The 19778-nt window shown below is 36.8% G+C and overlaps 1 protein-coding gene across 1 annotated transcript; it reads left to right on the top strand.

The window, feature by feature from the left end:
* The first annotated feature begins 1831 nt into the window (after positions 1-1831).
* Positions 1832-19191, top strand: NUCB2 (nucleobindin 2). Its single transcript, XM_026850441.1, has 12 exons — positions 1832-1977; positions 2619-2726; positions 4010-4136; positions 8028-8131; positions 9758-9943; positions 10565-10655; positions 12196-12254; positions 13769-13861; positions 14798-14887; positions 15442-15612; positions 15933-16014; positions 17831-19191. The coding sequence occupies exons 1-12, from the start codon at positions 1834-1836 to the stop codon at positions 17941-17943; spliced, it is 1368 nt and encodes a 455-aa protein (XP_026706242.1). The 5' UTR covers positions 1832-1833; the 3' UTR covers positions 17944-19191.
* The last annotated feature ends 587 nt before the right edge of the window (positions 19192-19778 follow it).

Below are 19778 nucleotides of genomic sequence, written 5' to 3' on the forward strand. Positions count from 1 at the left end.
TCATCAGCTCTATAAAGTCGCTGCAAGCCAGCAGCTTGTGTAGAAATTAACCTGCTAGTTCTAGCAAATCAGTCTGGGTTTGTTGGTTTTTTTTTTGTGTGTGTGTGTGTTTGCTTGTTTTAACAAAATGACCTAGGCAAAGCTAATCAGACTTGCTGTTGTGAATCTGACAGTAGTGCTGACATTGAATCTAATATGGGCAATATGGCAGCAACAATAGCTCCTGCTATTCCATCTGTAATGATCAGATGTCAGTCCTTTTTTAAATTAAAGGTATTTGCTATAACTGAGCAGAATCCATTTAGGCTTTTTGTTGAAGATGTGAATAAGAAAAAACAGTTTCAAAGAATTCTTGTCATTCTTGAGCCTTTGAGATATAAACCAAAAGATGGATAGGCAGATATATTTTTATCTCCTGCTATTCCCTCATCCCCAACAAAAGAAAGAATATCTCTATACATCTTGTATGCATTTCCCAATAAGAGTGCTTTCTTTTACGTAATAGTTATATGAATGAAGGGTGTGAACAATGCTTAATATTAAGTAGGTACTGTTATCTACATTTATTGCATTAGTAAAGGGGCAGCTTAATCCAAGCAAAAGTAATGCTTCATTGTCAAGTACCAGAGCATGTAGTCAGGAAAACTGGCACTGACACCATAATTACAGTGTCCCTCCCACCCCTCCAAAAAAAATGTAGTGCTGGTGGGCATAAGTACTTTTGATAGAATTACTTGCAGGACTAGTTAAAGCACTTGTACAGAAATTCTCCTTGTAGCAGGTATACTTTGGATTTGTTTGGCTGCACATCTCTTCAATATTATGTCTCTTTCTTTGACATATCTAAGCTAATTTTAGACAGTATTTGACTGGCAACTTTCACTTTCCAGGAGGTGATTTATATTACTAATGTAACATTAGAATTTGCTCAAGCTTTTTATAGAATATCCAGACTGTGGACTGTCATAAGTTGTATTGGCTGAATTGTCTCGAGAGCCTAACTTCTTTCTCAGATGCTGGATTACCGTTTCTCTTTTAGCTGGATTTCCTATATTTGCACTAAATATTCTTATCAGTTGATGAGTGAATTGAGCTATTTTCAACCAAATTTGATAAGAGGGGGAGAAGACAGAGGTAAAGAACTCTCAACGTGCTTGGTGCTCATCAAACTACGTGTGAGTTAGCCCAATGTAAGACACCAAAGAAGGTCTAGGGGAGACTGGCTTAATAAAGCCCCAGCCTCAGCAACAATTTCAGGTAGTGTGAACATTTTTTTTCAGGAATCTCTGTCAACTTGAAATGGATAGTAAAATATTTTTCCCGCAAATAAGTTTTGACTCCAAATTAGGCAAAATACTCCATTGCTGAAACATAAAAACTACTGGCGTTACTACAACTAAGATTTGATTCAATGTCCATGATTATCTTTCAGTTTGCCAGTAACTTCAGCAAAGACAGGATCAGAGTAGGAATGTCACTATTAGTTATGGAACACATGGCCACCCTAAACAAGTGTATGAACGTTGCGTGCTCCCACCTGTTCTGTGGAGCCATTGATAATACCTTAACATGTTAAAAACCTCTCACCATTTACAGTACAACTTAGGTTTGCCATACAACTGTAAGGTAATCTGAGGAAATCTGCTTGTGTAATAATGGCCTTTAAAAATCAAAGCTATACTTAATTCTTTGAGTTTTAGTGTTCCTTGAGAGCAGCAGAACATGTGGGAAGTGGGTTATTACAGGTATCTATGTAGGAATGTAAAATAATTCTAATCAGTACAGTATGATAACCTAATTTATGTTAATTTATATGACTTGTTCTCATTTCAGATGAAGTGGCTATCTGTCCTGCCCCAGCAGTGTATTTTGCTGATGACATGTCTCCTAATGGCCTTGGAAGCTGTGCCTATAGACATAGATAAGACAAAAGTCAAAGGAGAAGGTCATGTAGAAGGAGAAAAGGTAGAAAATCCAGTAAGTAATGAAATTTATCTAATTAAGCATTTTTTCCTAATTGCTAGAAATCTGGCTGTAGTCAGCTCCCTGAAATTTAGATGTTTTTTACTGGAGTTACTTGCAGAAAGAAAGCTAGTATTAGCCAGTATTGTCGTACAGTCTACCATATACTATGCTAAGGTTCCATTTAAATTTGTTGGGTTTTTTTCCATGAGCTGCTAAAGGTGCGGTGGCACATGGAAGGGATTCCCCAGCTTACAATAGGAAAAACTGCTTTCTGTTCCACAGAGACTTCTTTCAAGCAATTGAGTGGTGGCTTGGGAAAGTGCACTCAGTGATTCCAGTTCAGTATTTCAAGTAAAACAGTAATGAATGAATTGCACTGTTTAAAAAACCCCACTCCTGTATTAACCTGAGAGATCCTTGTGTATTACATGGATTCCTAAACACTTTTCTCAATTTCCCCTCAGTTGCTGAAACAAATGAATCATAAGAGTAAGTTGTTATAGGGCAATGATGCAAATCAGAATAAGATGAAGGTAAGGGAGTATAATGCCTGTGTTGCTGAGATTTGTGTTTCAGTTTAATCATTGTGTTTAAACAAAATGAAATTTTTGGTGGTATGTTCTTTCTCAATTTCACTTTTTTTTTTTTTTAAGGATACAGGACTTTATTATGATGAATATCTCAGGCAAGTAATAGATGTCTTGGAAACAGATAAGCATTTCAGGGAGAAACTCCAGACTGCTGACATAGAGGAAATAAAGGTAGGTACAAAAAAAAAAAAGAGTTAAATTAGGTTAATTAATTCCCTAATCAAGAGCCATGTATGCTGTATTCTTTCTTCCTTTTTTCATACTTCTCTCCATTTTTGTGATCTTAAATTTCCTCTCATTTCTATTTACTTAGTTAACTCTTACTAGATCTTTGTCTTTAGTCAAGGGGCAGCAGAACTTCTATCCATTAAAGCATAAATAAATCCCCAACAGTGTATACTTGAATGCATAGTTTCTATCTCCTGCCTGTCTACTAAAAAGCCAGTTTCAGGCTTCATACAGGTAGGTGAACCTTCATGTTCATCAAAACAGCTGCAAGCGTGTCTCTCGCTTGCTGTTGCCTGCCAAATAATTTGGAACACTGTTTTGAACATAGAATTATATCTGCCTTCTGAGATTAAGATAGTGTGTCACAAATGAATATGATGACATGGAAGAGAATTACAAGATAGTCAGAGTTTAGAGTCTGGGGAAACTGAAAAGTTGTGCTAGAGGTAAAGTCAGTGTATATAGGAATAAAATAGACCTCTGGCTTTCTTTGCTGCTGTCCTTTATTTTGTGCCAGTCCACATAGCACTCTCTCCAAAACCTCACCACATTCTTGTCTTTTCTACTTTAGTTCCTGGCTCTAGGTGGTGGCTGTTCTGAATTCCCCTTTATGAGCTAGAAATTCAGCAAGGGACAGGTAGGAAACAGTCTAAAGTGATAGACTTAAAAAGGAGATCCTGCCTTTTGCATTTCCTTTAGTCTGCCATGTTGCCTTTGGCAGCTTTTGGCTCCTTTTTCTTCTGTGCTGCATCCAGTATAACCCTTGAAGGTCACTATCTGATAAATATTCCTGCAGTGCACATTGATGCTGTTGCTGTGCTTGTACCGTCTCTCAAGTCTTACAGCTGTCGTCAAGTGGATGAAGAACACAGCACTTTGGGTGCATTTCAGAGTTCTTTAAAACTAATTTGAGAACATTTGATCAAGAAATTTGTCACTTCAACATTATTAGGTGTTGCTGCTTTAAGGTCATGCTTTTGCTCTTTGGAGGAGCAAGATACTTAGAAATTCTCTTTACAGAAAGATTTTAGGATTCCTCTCTGTTTCTATAACCATGGGTTTAAAAACATGTTAATCTGCTCTTTGAAAAAATTTTGAGCTTCTTACAATGTGGGCTACAGTATTGCCAGAGACTGCCACTAGTCTGCTGTCTTGCAGCCCATGTCTAATGGGAATCCTAAAGGCTACTTTTTTCTAATTTTTATACATAACTTGGTTTTTGACAGAGTGGGAAGCTAAGCAGAGAGCTTGATTTAGTAAGCCACCATGTGAGAACACGGCTGGATGAACTAAAAAGACAAGAGGTGGCAAGATTAAGAATGTTAATTAAAGCTAAAATGGATTCTGTTCAAGGTAAGAATACAAAATTTAACTCGGTGCGTTAACAGATGGGATTGTGTTGGAGAGGTGCCCAAAGGCCATCACTTAAGCTTTGTTTGTTGTCAACAATAATGATTGTAAACTGAAAGTGAGTGTCCCTTCTGAGCTGCTTAGAGCCAGTAAAGACCCATCTTCATAGGAAATGGGAGAAGAGAAAAGCCATCTGTGTTTTATAAATAACTAAACTTGATTCTGGCAGTGGATTTTCAGATACTTCTAATCCTTTTTCAACCTCTTTTTTTTATTTTTGTAGTGCATCAATTTATAGGTTACTCAATGAGAACTACTAACATAGTAGGACTATATTTAAAAATACAACATGATAGCATTTCATGTCTTTACAGGGTAGAAAATGAATTATTTTTTTTAATGTCAGTTAACACAAAAGTTTTCCTTTTTGTTTTTTTAAGCCCCTTTTCCACCAATAAGAGTTATTGTGCAGATTTTAACAAACATTAAATATTTTAATTTAGAAGATTATTTTCTTTATTTTGGGAGCAGTTTTAAGCTCCTGAATAAAGAAAAACATTTGGAGTGAAAAAAAATCTCTGTAGCGTTTTCTTAATTGCTAATGAAATTGTACAAACTCAGGCAATTTCTTTCCAGTTGTATACAAATTAAATGAATCAAAGTATACAGGTTGCTAATTATTCTGATTGCTGTAAGCTTGTGTGGGATATGATGGTGTCCCTTTTTATTTCTTATTACTGAAGAATATTTAAAGTTTGCATTTAGGACTATTTCTGTACATTTCTTATTAGTGGTTTCATTTTGAAGAGAATTATTTGCTCATAAACAAAGATCCTAATGATGGACTGCACAATCTTGTCTCTGAAATGTTGTTTTTCACAAAGAAGCTCTAATAAAAAAGGCTTAACTTGCCCATGAAGATTATTTTATTAATAAACCTTTGCAAGTTATGGTGAGGGATCCCACTGAACTGAATATGTAATGTATCAGTTTAAAATACTCCAAGAACAAGGATCTGTCTTCTAGGTTAAGCGGAATTTAGAGGTGGCAAGCGGATGGCAGGAATATGCATGTGCAAGTTTGTGGGGACGTTACTAGGGTCAGGAAAGCATCAGATTAATTTGGGATAAAAGATATTTAGTGTAGTACCTTTCCAGTGAAGTCTTTAGGTGATACCATAGTATAATTAATGAATAATGATATAGAGTTGGCTGAGGGAATCCAATCAATTTTCTGTCCTTTTAATGAAAGTTCTAGTCCAGAGAGTCCAGTCCACTGGTCGCTAGGCAGTGCAGACCAGCGGTAGCTTCTCCACAGGAGTCAGTGCCTTGCCTCACATACCTGCCAGACCCTGAGTTCATCTTCCTCAGGTGCCTCTTCAGCTGCCAAGAGCCCAGTCTTATGCTTTTATTGCAGGCAAACAGTCCAGTGACATCATGGTGACACTCACAGTGAGCTAGTTGGCAGCAGCTGACAATACCTGGTTGGGTACATAGTAATTTTGTGCATTCTGAATTTTTTTAATACTTTAATGGACTGATTACTTCTAGTCCTTTCTACTTCTATAAATCAAGAGCAACTAACAGAATGTGCTTTAGCAAAATAATTCCCCCCAACAGATCAGATCTGTTACAGTAGAAGAACATTCTTACATTTGGAAAAGAACAAGAACAGATTATTCCAGTTCAAAATGTTCAGATGACTACTAAGATGTGAAAACATCAGGAGTGGGAAAAGATTTGATAAAGTTTATAATCAGCTCTGCCAGTGAGTACTTCACATCACATAGAAGAAGTATGGCCAGATTATCTATAAAATACAGCTGGATCTGTACACCTGTGCAACATCTTGGAACATGTACAAAAGATCATTCTATAGTAACAGCAGGCAGAGCTGTTTGATTTCTTTTTACTTTTTCTATTAGTCTTTTCCCTACAATACCACTTAATATCTTAGGAAAAAAAAAAAGCAGACAAACTCCCCTGTTTTCTTCCCTATCAGATGCATCAAGGTTTTTTTTTTAAAAAAAGCAAACAGATATTATATATTATGCATATATTTACTCCTGATCCAGATGTGGTTTTAAACATTTTCACCGAGATCCTACTAGACCGATCAGTACAGGACAGAATAATGTTAGTGCTTGGCTCTCAGATAATACAGTAACGTGACAAGTAAATATTGTCAAATAGAATGAGTCTTCTTCCATAAAGATAAAAAATTGATGAAAATGGGTTTGGGGGCTTTTTTTGTTTGTTTTGTTGGTTTGGTTTTGATTTTTAAGCTTATTATTACACTTCTAAAAATGTTCCAAAAACAGGCTAAGGAGCATATATTTCAACAAAAATTGTGATCTCACCAGGGAGGAATGATGATTGAAATCTGCCCCAGCCAGCGTTTGCTGTTTTGTGATAATATGGATAGTTTTGTGATAATATGGCTTGTTTGCCAAAGAATAATATGTTCAAAATTGTGTTTTCTGATTTTTTTAAAAGAAATAAAATATTCTTTGCTAAGCCATCTAGTAAAAGCTTGTCAAAATTATTATACATAACATACCAATGTATACACTGTTTGAGGTAGCATTATTATCTAGCATTAGCAGTCAGAAGCCATGGTAACAGCTAGGAAAGCCTGTTGTAGAAATAGGTTTTGTTGTTAGTGCATTGTGCATTGATATTGCTGGGTATTGTTCCTGTCATAAGGAAGACAGAAATGTTTGCAGCTTTTAGACACAGGACCTGACTCTCCATTGTCCTACACTTCTTATTTTGCACAAATGAAATTTGAATATCTGCTTATCTGATTTTACACTATATTGTTGTAGTGGGTCTGGCTGAACTGGAATTGGCTTTCCCCTATAGCAGCCCTCATGGTGCTGTGTTTTATGCTGGGAGCTGGCAGGGTGTTGATAGCACCCTGGTGTTGTGGCTACTGCTGAGCAGTGCTTACACAGCACCAAGGCTCTTTCTGATATTTCCCCCACTGGGACGGGGTAGGCGAGATCTTGGGAGGGGACACAGCCAGGACAGCTGACCCGAACTGACCAAAGGGATATTCCATACCATATGATATCTGCTCAGTATAAAGCTGGGAGAAAGGAGGAAGGGGCTGGGGTCACCCTTGGTCCTCCAAGGCAACCACTACGCGTATTGGAGCCCTGCTTCCTGAGAAGGCCCGACAGAGCCTGTCCATGGGAAGTAGAGACTAAATCTGTTTGCTTTTGCTTCCGCGCGTGGACTTCTGCTTCGCTTTGCTTATATTAAAACTTCTTTTGTTTCACCCACAAGAGTTAGTTTATCTTCTTTCCCCTCTTTACCCTATTGAGAAAACAAGGGGAAAGGGGTGGGGAAGTGATAGAGCGACTTGGTGGATACCTGGCATTTAGCCAGAGTCAAACCATCACAATTGTACATACGTCTTTGGCCAGATGGAAGTCATTTCAAAATGTACAGGGCAATAGAGTCAGACTTCTCCCAGTTCAGCAGAAAGGTGCAAGTTGTTAGCTTTGATACTACACATAACTTCAACTATCTCATTTATATAAAAGAGAATAAAATGTTTTGCTTAGTTTGTGAAGCTCAAATGGATTGTACTTTTCCTTGCTGAAACACAAGCCCTAATTTGTGCATGTTAAATTACTGTGTGCAGTGCAACGCTGACACATCAGAAGGAATATAGTGCATATTGCTATTGAGTTTGCTGATCTCCTTCAGGAAAAGCAACTTTAGAAATGTTGCTATAGTTTCCTCCAACAGTGAAAAAATTATCCAGTCCTCAGGGAGCCTCAGGTACTTAGAAAGCACAAACTCCCATGTGAAAGTTTTTAACTTCCTGATCTCACTTGATTTCAAACTTATTTTAATGTTTTACATTTGTACCTTGTTCTTTCAGACACTGGCATAGACCATCAGGCTCTTCTTAAACAGTTTGAGCACCTGAACCATCAGAATCCTGACACGTTCGAACCTAAAGACTTAGATATGTTGATCAAAGCAGTGAGTGCTAGATATAAACTACTATGGGGGGTTTGGTATTAATTATACTTTTTTCCTCTGATAAAGGCAAATCCTTTTATATATACCACCTTCTCATAAATTCCATGGAGTTTTATTTTTCAGAAGAAAGTCAGTTGTCTCCATTGCACACTTGAAAAGTGTTGTGAAGTATGTATTATGCTAAAGAGCCCACAAATTTTGGGGTGACATCTTAACAGGACTTTTATTCATGTGCCAGTACAAACAACTTTGGGAGTAAACCACGCTTTTCTGAGAGCCTTTAAACAGTTTTGATAGGGGTACAATTTTCCAAAGTGTATTTTCTGATTTCTATTTCTGATTTAGGTGTCTCAGAATAACATAAATAATCGTCCCTAAACTAACCATTTGAATTTTGGGATCTGTTATATACATGTCAAGCTGCAAAACCACAGCAGAGTAGAATTTAAGAGATCAATATAGAAATTGCATGTGCTGGACATGGCATTCTATCTATTTAGCAGATTCAGTATCAATCACAAGTGTTAGGGTTTTTATTCAGTGCATGTTTATTGAGGGGATGAAGTTAAGCCAAGCATGGCTTGGCTTTTTTTAATGCCTGGAAAAAATACACTTCCCAAGGAAAAAAAGTTTCTACTCTCAGATATGCTTTAGAGGGCACTGCATGTCTGACATGGGAATTTGACAGTTTTTATATTTTCAGAATAAACTGAAAGATAAGGCATATTTCAAGTTTTCTGTAATTCTTGTGGATTTTTTTTTCCCTTCGAAAATTTTATCTCAATTTTCTGTAAAATTATTTTATTTAATATTATAAATTAGATATTATAAAGCTTCTTGCCATCTCTGAGTATCACTTCTGAGAAAATTCTGATTGGCTAGAAGTAGTATATCCTCAATGGGGCAGTTTGGGTTTTTTTGTTTGTTTTTAGTCATCTAATTTATCAGCTGAGATATTAACAGAGTGTAATGGGCATTTTAGGGGTTCTTTGTTTTGGAATTGTTTTTGAAATAAGGTATAAATGTTGCTTTGAAAAGCACTACCAAAACTTCCTTTAACACCTTGAGCTGTCTGAAGGTGATACATCTCTAAACTCCATACAAGTACTTGTCAGAAATTCTCCCCCTACATCCTTCCTCTCCATATAATTGGGGTTTTTGATTTAATCTGTATTAAGCTACTGCAAACTAACTCCCATTATTAATGAAGGCACTTTTTTCATTAAACTGTAGGATAAGACACAGATGTTCTTATTCTGAAATAATCAAGGAGTTAATGGTACTAGTTGAAGCTACACTGAATTAGTACAGGACTTACTTGAGTTAATTTAGTATTAATTGGTGAGAAGGGACACCTTGATGCCTTCTTACAGTACTGTGCAGTTGCAAAAATTGTCTAGCAGTTGAACCCTTGCAAATTCATTTCTGTGAAAACAATGAATTGAGGAGAGATGTTTCTGCATCGCTATCCCATGGAAGGAACCCCCCAACTAGTCTACCTCATGTTTAAAAGGAGAATGGCAATATGGCCAGCCTTGCCCACAGATCTCAACAATACAGTGGTTTTAATGTCATATGTGTTAACATAGTTATGTGGCATAATTATATGTCTACATATATTTTTAGGCTACAAGCGACCTGGAAAACTATGATAAGACCCGCCATGAGGAGTTTAAGAAATATGAGATGATGAAAGAACACGAGAGGAGAGAGTATTTAAAAACACTGGATGAAGAAAAGAGACAGCGAGAAGAATCCAAATTTGAGGAGATGAAGAAAAAACATGGAGATCACCCTAAAGTTCACCATCCTGTAAGGCCACAGGCTGTTTTTACATGATTGGATGGAAGATTTCCAGAGTGAAAAAGCTAATAAAGAGAAGGGTATATCTTGTTTGTTCTCAGCGTTTGCCTCTTCGCAGAGTGTGGGAACAATGCTGAGAGCATTACAAAATCCACTATATATACCCCATTTTTTCTGTACAAGTATGCTGTTTGCATGCTGTTTGCTGTTATTTACAAAGAAGGTAAAACTCATGAGGAACAAGCCAGAATGGTTCAAAACTGTAGAGATGCCTTCATGGTGTGCCTGGCCTCCAGGGAACTGCATCACAGTACCATTTGCTCTAGAACATGAAAACTTAAACTTAACTTCCTTCAGCTATTATTTCTAGATGAGTCTGTGTGGCCATAACTGATTATTACAAGTATTCCTTTCCACAGAATATGCATTTCCTTGACACACCCTCTCTCCCTGGGCATTTCTGTCTAATGAAAGTATTAGACCTCACCAAAAGGGTATTAAAGAAAATTCCATTTGCAACATGACTATTCAGAAAATAAAGCCTTTCAGAGAAACTGTAATGCAAAGGTAATGAAGAAAAATTACATTTAATCATCTTTTGAATAGTTTTTCTTTGTAACCGATCTATAGGGAAGCAAAGATCAACTGAAAGAGGTATGGGAAGAAGCAGATGGACTAGATCCTAATGAATTTGACCCCAAAACATTTTTCAAATTACACGGTAAGAGGTTTAGTTTAATTTAATGAACAAGTGAAGTGACTTTCTATTACCTTCTGCTGAGGGCAAGTTTGTCTTATGCTAGGGTGAGGTCTTATACCTCCAGCAATTTGGATGAATCTGAAGAGTATAGAGGAGAAAATATTATGTAATTTGTAATGTTTACTGCAAAGTTTTAAATAGGATTTAAAAGTTGACAACAGAGTTTTGTTTAACTACTCATAAAATCATACAGCCAATAACCAGTAGTGGTTCCTCAGAGAGGATTGGGTACTTAGAGGGCCATGTCTATAACTTTGCATACACACTATGTACTAGGAATAAATCCTCAGAGGTGTGTGTGTGAAAACCTGCTTTCTCATCATTTCTGCAGATAAGTGCCAGACACCCCTTATCTTTGGAATGGTCACAGAAGTGCCAAAGCCTCCTCAGAAGTTACAAGATTCCCTTAGTAAAACAAAACCCAAAATGCCCTCAGTCCTGCCTCTGTATTTCTGAGCAGTGTGCCACTAGAAACAATAAAGTAGTAGTCAACGTGAGGATGCATTTCAATGGGCATTTTGCTTTAAATGCGATTATATAAATGTTTAACCTTATAGGCTGACATTCTTAAATGCTTCATAATAAAGTAACCTTAAGCAAATCCTGCCTGGTACTGGGCTGTGAAGGGTTGAACAGTAGATAGAACTTGACTAATCACAAAGATCATAATTTAACTGAAGAAGAGTATTCCAGGCTTGAGTCTGAACTTTTATCTTGGTTTATAGAATATATAAATATGTATTGGAGTTACTAAACCTTATTTCTTCTTTCTAGAAAGACATCTTGAAAGATAATTTTCTGAAAATTTTTGGTAGCTTTTTCGTGCAACTCTTAACCAAACAGAAATAGCTGAAATAACCTCTAAAAGCTTAGTACATAAAAAACTTTGAAGCGATTAAACAAAAATATAGTATAATAACACTCATTTGTTCTCTTTCCATTTCAGAGGTAATATAACAATATTTGGAGTTGAATGTAGGATGAAATATGGGTCGTTAGTCATCAAGTGTTCTCTTTGTGTTTGTCATGAAAAGTCATTTTACAGTGATCTCTTCTCAAGTGCTGTGTATTTATATGGATTTTCACATAATTCTTTAGGGTTTTTGGAGAGTCATACTGTTTGTTAACAAAGTTTTTCTACAGATTTTTGTTGCTTCTGAATATATTTACTATTTTAGTTGTTAAATTGGGACAACTTGTTCTCAGCAATATTTTTTGGCAATTACACTTTGTGCAGTCCTGTTGTGACCTATTTCAGTTCGCTAATCTAAGAAGTAGGGAGGTTGTTCCAGACTTGTCCAACCAACCAAAAATGGCAATACAGTTCAGCCAATGCCTAATAAAACCTAAACACAAAAAATGACCTGTGTAACCAGCATCTTGTTGAATGAGGCTTTAATCCACATGAGATGTGTATGTTGATAGTTAATTCATGGAGAGCTGTTACATGTATTGCTTTCTGTACATACTCAACTTGTATTTTCAACACTTTTTTTTGTAGATGTCAATAATGATGGTTTCCTGGATGAGCAAGAATTAGAAGCCCTATTTACTAAAGAGGTAAAAAAAAAAAAGTTCAGAAGCTTAACTTGTTTCAGAAAATGATTACAGGGATGTCTGTATTTTTTCCAGGTATATTGGGGGGGGGAGGGATTTGGACTACAAATTAGAGTATTCATGACAAGTTATGTGCATTCTTAATGTTTCTACAAAAGTGTGAAAACATATCAGCAGGGAAAATAAAGTGGTAGAAGCATAGGACTCAAGACACCAGAGAGCTAGTGCTACTAGCTACTTCTCAGCCACAGGCTTGTTTGAGATTTAGTAATTAATCTGCAGGATAGCTATACGTGTATAAATTGCAAGTGCAGAGAGCTGCACTCCTGCTCTGGCTTGATGCAGCCTGGTAGAGGTTCTGAATCTGGGTAGCTGTGCTCAGTCAGTGCTAATCAACAGGTCATAAGACTTGTTAAGATAAAAAGGGTCACACTCGTATGAATTGGCTCAAAGACAGCACACTGTGGAAGTGGCTACAGAAATTTCACTTATTTTTATCTAGCTAGATTGGAGCACATGTACATCAGATAAAACAGACAGGCTCTTAGTTTCTTTAAGCCTTGGTTTGTCGTCTGTGAAAACACAAATATTGGTACTTCTTTGCCTCCCAGAGGCAAACAATAGCAATGTACTGAAATTCTACAGTGATGAGAATTGCAGAATCAGTGAGTAAACAAAAGGCCTTGGTCTTCATTTTTCCAGCAGGTTCTGGTTTGGTATAGCAGAAAAAAGCCCTAAACTTCCCATTCAAATATCAGCACTATGGCTGTCAATACCTTTTTCTAGATTTCATGAGTCAGGGAGGAAATGTGCTATACAGTGTATATAGAAGCTTATAAATTCAAACTACTGTAAATTTTTAAAGAGATTAAATCTGCAAATACAGATTGTTAACAATACTTTGCCATAATCCCCTGTAATACAACGGAGACATATGGCAGTCTTTTTTGACAGATATGTCCCACCATATTGTAGTTTAAAAAAAAATAGTCTGGGGCCTTAAAATTACCTGTAGCTAAGCAGTCGAAGCTAAATGACTAAGAAAGCTAAGTAGAAGCAAATAAGCATGAACTCACCAGAAAGACATTGTGCAAGAAGAGAAGCGGACCATTAAATTAAGCATTCAATTTGCCTTGTGATGTCCTGATTGCTTACAGGGTCAGCTGCATGCTCTGGTAAAAAAGCTACTCTCTCCTGTTCCAGAAACCACATGGAAACTGCCTGTTGTGAATCAAATGTAGGATCAGACTGTGCATGCCAAAGTCAATTTTGCTGTCATGTCCACAGAACTGAATTACAACAGACCACATGAATTAACTGAAGACTGCATTCTTAGCAATGAAAGGCTCACTTGATGCTTCAATACTATGTTAAAGAGAATTGCGCACACACTCTCTGTTGAAAAAATGGTGAACTCATGTTTTTAGCAACATCTCATGCTACTATTCCAGATATGCTCTGTCATTTGAATGAGCAGCCCTTTCTCCAGACTAATATTTGCTAATTTTGAATTTCAGCTAGAAAAAGTTTATGATCCCAAAAATGAAGAGGATGACATGGTTGAAATGGAAGAAGAAAGGCTAAGAATGAGAGAACATGTAATGAATGAGGTGGGGATTGATGTTCAGTTGAGCTGCTGATTTCCTTCTGTGTTCAAGAAATATAGTCCTCCTAACGTGAAGGGTTGTCCAAGTACAGCAGAAAGGGATGGATGACCTGTCACACGGAATGCTGTTTGTGCTGGGATTCACATAAAGTTATAATTCTCAAGCCCAGTCCCCATATTCTGATGTAAATGCTTGCTGACTAGTTTTTTATTTAAGACGTTTCAAAGAAGGAATTGTGCTGTAGCATCTGTCTTTTGCAGACACTGATATTCAATAGAAATTCCCTGTAATTCCGTGTCAGACAGGGAAGACTCTAAATGTGCTTTTGCACTTGACAAATGGGTAAGATTTAGGTGTAAGAAGAGGGAGTAGAGCAACTTCTTTCTTGTAGCTCACCTTTGTCCCTTCAAAATAGGCCTCAGAGCTTAAGGGATCACCTACAATAGTGAATACTTTTACCAGTTCTGAGGTTTTCAGCTCGGGAGACAGAGGAAAGGGAAGAGGATGTTTTGAACCACTGTGTTTTTCACACATCTTTTGTGCATTCAACTACATTCCTTAAATTTGAGGAACAGAGCAAGCCTGGTCTTCTATTAGTCACGAAGGGAAGCATTTCCTCCTTTCCCCTTAAAGGATTCTGACACAATTCAGTTGGGGTTTTTTTGATGTTTCAAGACCTTCCCATCCAACTATGGAGATTACTCTGACTCACAGTTACAAAATTATTACCAGAAAGCTACAAAACATGTGGGGATTTTCTTTTTATTTCCATTTTTATTAAGCTATATAAGTTTTCAGGTGGTGTTACAGGCACTCCCTTGAAAATGGGGCAGTTTAAAAATAAAATTATTCTATTTGAAGATACTTGCATAATGAAATTAAACATTAGCTCCTCCAAGACCATTCTTTAAGTTGAGTTTAATGTTTTGCTTCAAATAGGTCGACATCAACAAGGACCGGCTAGTGACTTTGGAAGAGTTCCTGCGAGCTACAGAGAAAAAAGAATTTTTGGAGCCAGATAGCTGGGAGGTAATGAGAGTGTGTTCTAGGCACAACACACAGTACTGTTACCATCACTCTAACCAGAAAACTAAATGGCATTCTGTGACCGTTGCTTTTTTTCAGTTCTGCTTTGGTATGTGTGTGGTTAAGCACCTTAGCTAAATGTAAGGTGCAAAGCAGCAGACAGTATAACGCAGATGTGAGCTCCATGGCCCGCACACAAACAGAAAAGGCCTTGCGCCACCCTGTGGACTCTAGGAGGGCTTTCCCCACATGCTTTTCAAAACGAAAATGGACATTTTGTTTATGGATCACTTTAAAGGGAAGATAAGAGCTCAGCTGGAAGCAAGAGGAATTTTTTCTCTTGCCTATAAATCTGTAGTAGAATTTTGCTGAGAAAATAGCTGAGAAACAGCTGTTTTGCTGTTTCTTACAGTGTCATGTCTGGGTGTTTTGATGAAAATTCTGACAGTTGTTTAGTGAACTGTACAATTCAGCTAATAATAATTTCAGTGGGAAGGGAATAAAAATATATGTGTATTCCTGGCTAACTGTTCACATTTATACGTATTTTCTTGCAGACACTAGATCAACAGCAGCTCTTCACTGAGGACGAGCTGAAGGAATTTGAAAGTCATATTTCTCAGCAGGAAGATGAACTCAGAAAGAAGGCAGAAGATCTTCAGAAGCAGAAGGAGGAACTACAGAGGCAGCACGACCAGCTTCAGGCTCAGAAACAAGAGCTTCAGCAGGTACACTTATAAGAGCAGAATTTTTTTTTTCCTTTTCTGTATCCTTATATCTGTAACGAACAGCCCATGACAGTCCCCAACTCTGGAGCATTCGTTACCTTGATTTGTCATATTAGTCTCAGCTGAATTCTAAACTAATGGTACCACAGCTAAACATAATTCAGGATTATAGCAAACAATGCAAGCATCTCAACTCATACCTATGTACAAAGATTTTACATAATGGTAGCAAAAATTTTTTTAAGTGTATTCATTTATATCACATCAGAGAAAGTTGACAGATTGAAGTTTTTCAACTGTTATATTTTATTTTTCATCAGGTCGTAAAACAGATGGAACAAAAGAAACTTCAGCAAGGAAATCCTCCTGCAGGACCAGCTGGAGAACTGAAATTCCAACCCCGTATGTGTCTTTCTTGTATCTACACAGATACAAACTTTAAAATAAGATCTCCAGTGTAAAAGTAATTAAAACTGTATTTTCTGTTGGAAAGGTTTATATAATGTGGTTTTAATGATCCCTATAGAGAGGTTCACTAAACTGTCTTTAAGAGGGAAGTATGGAACTCTTCTAAAGTATTCCTGAAGTCTCAGTGCTTTTAAGTCCATAGTAAAAAGAGGCTCTACTTAAGCACCAAATGGGCAGAGAAGGGGGACTGTGTTGTAACTATCAGTCTAAAAATACTGAGATCTGGGATATCTGGAATGTATGATCATCCAGAGAAGAATAGGGACATAGAAATGACCAAGTCTGTCTGATGTTCTATGGCTGCATTACCGGTTTCAGACTGCAGAACAAATCAAGCATTTAAATTCTTCCAACATGTCTATCCTCAGTGGCAAATTTATCAGCAGTTGGGCACAACATGACATGACAAGTTAGTTTTAGATAGTATCAATGACCAATTGCTTCAACACCCTCAGAAGATAGTGTCATAATAAATCATTGCATTTGCTCATTGGTGGCAACAAAATGGCCAGGTATATATCAGCACTACTTATCCATAGCACATTGTCCATGTTTCTTTTGTGCTTTAAAGGGGTTCCACTCTCCCATACATCCTAATTGAGCTTTTTTCTCCCCCTCTAGAAATGCTGAAACTAATATGGCTTCCATGTTCATGTGCTAACATTATCAGTAGAGCTCAAGAATTTCTTGACAGTTGTCTCAAACATAAGGCTTCAGACTAACTATATCCAGGCAGCCTTTTGAATACTGGAAGCTCTTAGCTGCTCTTGCAAGGCCAACAGTAGGATTTCAAATTTTAAATGCTGTATTCAGTTATCACAGCTAACTTTGTTGAGTACCCTGAAATTCTATCCCTAAGCCACTTAGTTCTGTGAAGAGAAATAATGAAATTTCAGTACCAATATAATTTGGTCTTTCATTTGCTTCAAAACTGCCTGTGGGTGATTTCATTTTCTGATCCTTAGTTGTGAGTGCCTCACTTCCCCTCACCTTCAGCAAAAACATCATGTGTAACCAACAGCACATGCCCTGGTAGTTGGACTAATGATACATCTTTTCATACTAGCAATATTGTAGCAGATACTGTTCTTAACACATGTATTATTTTATGTAAAAACTCTCTGAAAAAAATCATTTAATCAGGTATCATAAGAATTCATCACATTAGCCAGAAGTAGCCATTACTCATTTACTGAGTTAAAGACATCCAAGTAGACAACATTTCTAATCTGTTGGCTATTGGAGCTACTAAGGGTAATTTAAAGGGGGGAAAAAAATCATAAAAATATAGCTGCAAGTTCCGAAATCTTCACTAAACTCTGAAAATCAGTATTATTCAAAGGTAGGCAAAGGGAGAATGTTGTCACAGTGAGGAGTAAAAATATATGAGCAAGTTGTTTGTTTTTTCAAGTTTCCCATATTGGGATTAAAGGTTTCATAAACACATAATATATTTCAGAAAGAGTAATCTCCAAAGAACTAATGTGTTATGTAAGTAAAATTATTTCACAAAACCAGAAACAACTAGTAATTTATGAGGAAACACTGAATGTTACAATGATTCAGGCTGTTGGGTAATCTCAATCTGATTCTGTTGTTAGTCACATAGAAAATTATTGATGTTGCTTACAAACCAAAAAATAGAAGGTTGTGTTGAATTGTAGCTACACTAGAAACTTTCCTTTAGAGACTTTTCCTTAATTTTGGACCAATTTGAGAAGTTACAAATTATTTTATTCTTGTTTTACAGCTGGGGAACACAAAGTTGGAGATGCTCCAAAACATCCTGCGGGAGGTGATCAGCCTTTACCACCAGGACACGTCCAGGAACCAGCTGCTAGAACTGATCAAGTTCACCCTTAACCACTTGTGCCTCAACTTTATAGCATCTTTATTATTCGGGGGCGGGGCAGGAAATCAGAGTGAAACATGAACTCCCCACTTTATTCCCCAGATTGTAAAATCATTGGGAATGTTAGAGATAAAGCATCAATCAGATTTGAATCATAAATTAAACTAATTTTCTCTCCAATGCATCAGTGAGAAACACAACAAGAGGATCATTTAGAGACTATAATGGAGGAGGGAATTGAGGAAACTATTAATAGTAGAAATTTTTATGGCCAGGGGACTGAGCTGTTGAACTCTTCTCTTGCAAAAAGGGGGGAGATGTCTGCCATTCTGTGTTTAGGCATGAATCAGAATCATCTCAGAGAGGGAAGCAGGGAACTGGCCTGAATGTCGTTAGGTCTAGTTTTATGTAGAAGCTCTTGCCAGAAATGCTGAGAAGCAAAGTATGAGGAAATGAAGAGCATAAAGGCCTACCATTTCCAGCACTACCAAACCCTTTCTTCTTTGAGACCAAATAAAAGTCAAACTTATAAACCTTAATCACAAAAAATTTGCACTTTCTAAAAGTCTAAACACAGCAAAGAATTAAGTGGAACAGTGAATATTTTTCATGTTTACAGAAGCCTAAGAATTTCACTGCAAGCCTTCAAAAGGAATATTGTACTTCTGGTGTATTGATCTGAACCGTCCTCCTTGTTGAGATTAATTCTGTGTAGCAGTTGAATACTCAACTGGCTTTTGGGACAGTACTTCTTGTCCCCGTTTCTTTCATCAGGTGCCAGCTGATCTCAAAATTGTGCATGTTATTAAGCTTTTTATGTTGATGGAAATATTGTGCAAAACAGAACAAGACTCACTGTCTTTTTCTGTACAGATTATCCTACCTCCTATGATAATACCAGATTTTTCAAAATGCACCATGTGCTTCAGAAAGCTCTTCTCAGACATAAATCTTTGACTTGTTAAGAGTCTTACTATTAACTCTTATTAGTCTTTCAGCAGTTGATGTAAGTTCATGAAGTGTCCTAAAACAGGGGTGCTACTTGATTGTATTATTTTGGTATTGAACCAGGATAGGTCCCTAAATTGCAAGCCAATATTTTACAAGAATAAATTGATTTTCCTGTGGGTTTTACTGTAATGTTGAAAAGTTGTGTGATTGTCCTTGCTTGTCATTAATTTCAGACTGAAAGTATTCTAAAGTGTAAATCCTGTTTGGGTTTTTTTTTTTGTTTGCTTGGGTTTTTGTAGTTGTTTTTTCTTTTTTAAAAAAAAAACAAACATGGATTGTTCTGACTGTATAATGCTGGCTTTGAACTGATACACACACCTTTGCATTTCCTTCCTGTTCTGTGGCTAACTGTCATTAAAGGAGATCATTTGGATTTTGAGCAAAGAAACAGTCTGTTACAGAAAGATGTTCCTTTCAGAGTAAGACTTGAATATTTTAGGAAAACTCATAAAGGACAGGAGGCAATTATTAATATTTTGTATTGACATTTGGGAAATTTCTCACTCTGAAGAACTTTGATAGAAGCTAGGTATATTCCTTCCATGTTTAAGGCTTCTTTCGTCAGGCCTGAGAATATGCTTATTCTCCACACAATATAATAGAACTCACTGCTGGAACAGATTAGGTTTCCTTATCTGTTTCATCTTGTTAGTTGTCACGTCACATTTCCTTCATTTATACCACGCAAACAATTGGACTTCTTTTACCATTTTTTTTGTTGGTGGTGAAAATTTTAATTTAGATTCCAGAATCAAGTGTTTTCCACTGTGTGTCATTTCCCTGCAGCTCTAACATCAGATTGATTATGTCTTTGTCAGACTAAAATACATTTCAA

The sequence above is a fragment of the Athene cunicularia genome (assembly GCF_003259725.1).
Source record: "Athene cunicularia isolate RWA chromosome 5 unlocalized genomic scaffold, athCun1 chr5_part2, whole genome shotgun sequence".
Lineage (NCBI taxonomy): Eukaryota > Metazoa > Chordata > Aves > Strigiformes > Strigidae > Athene > Athene cunicularia.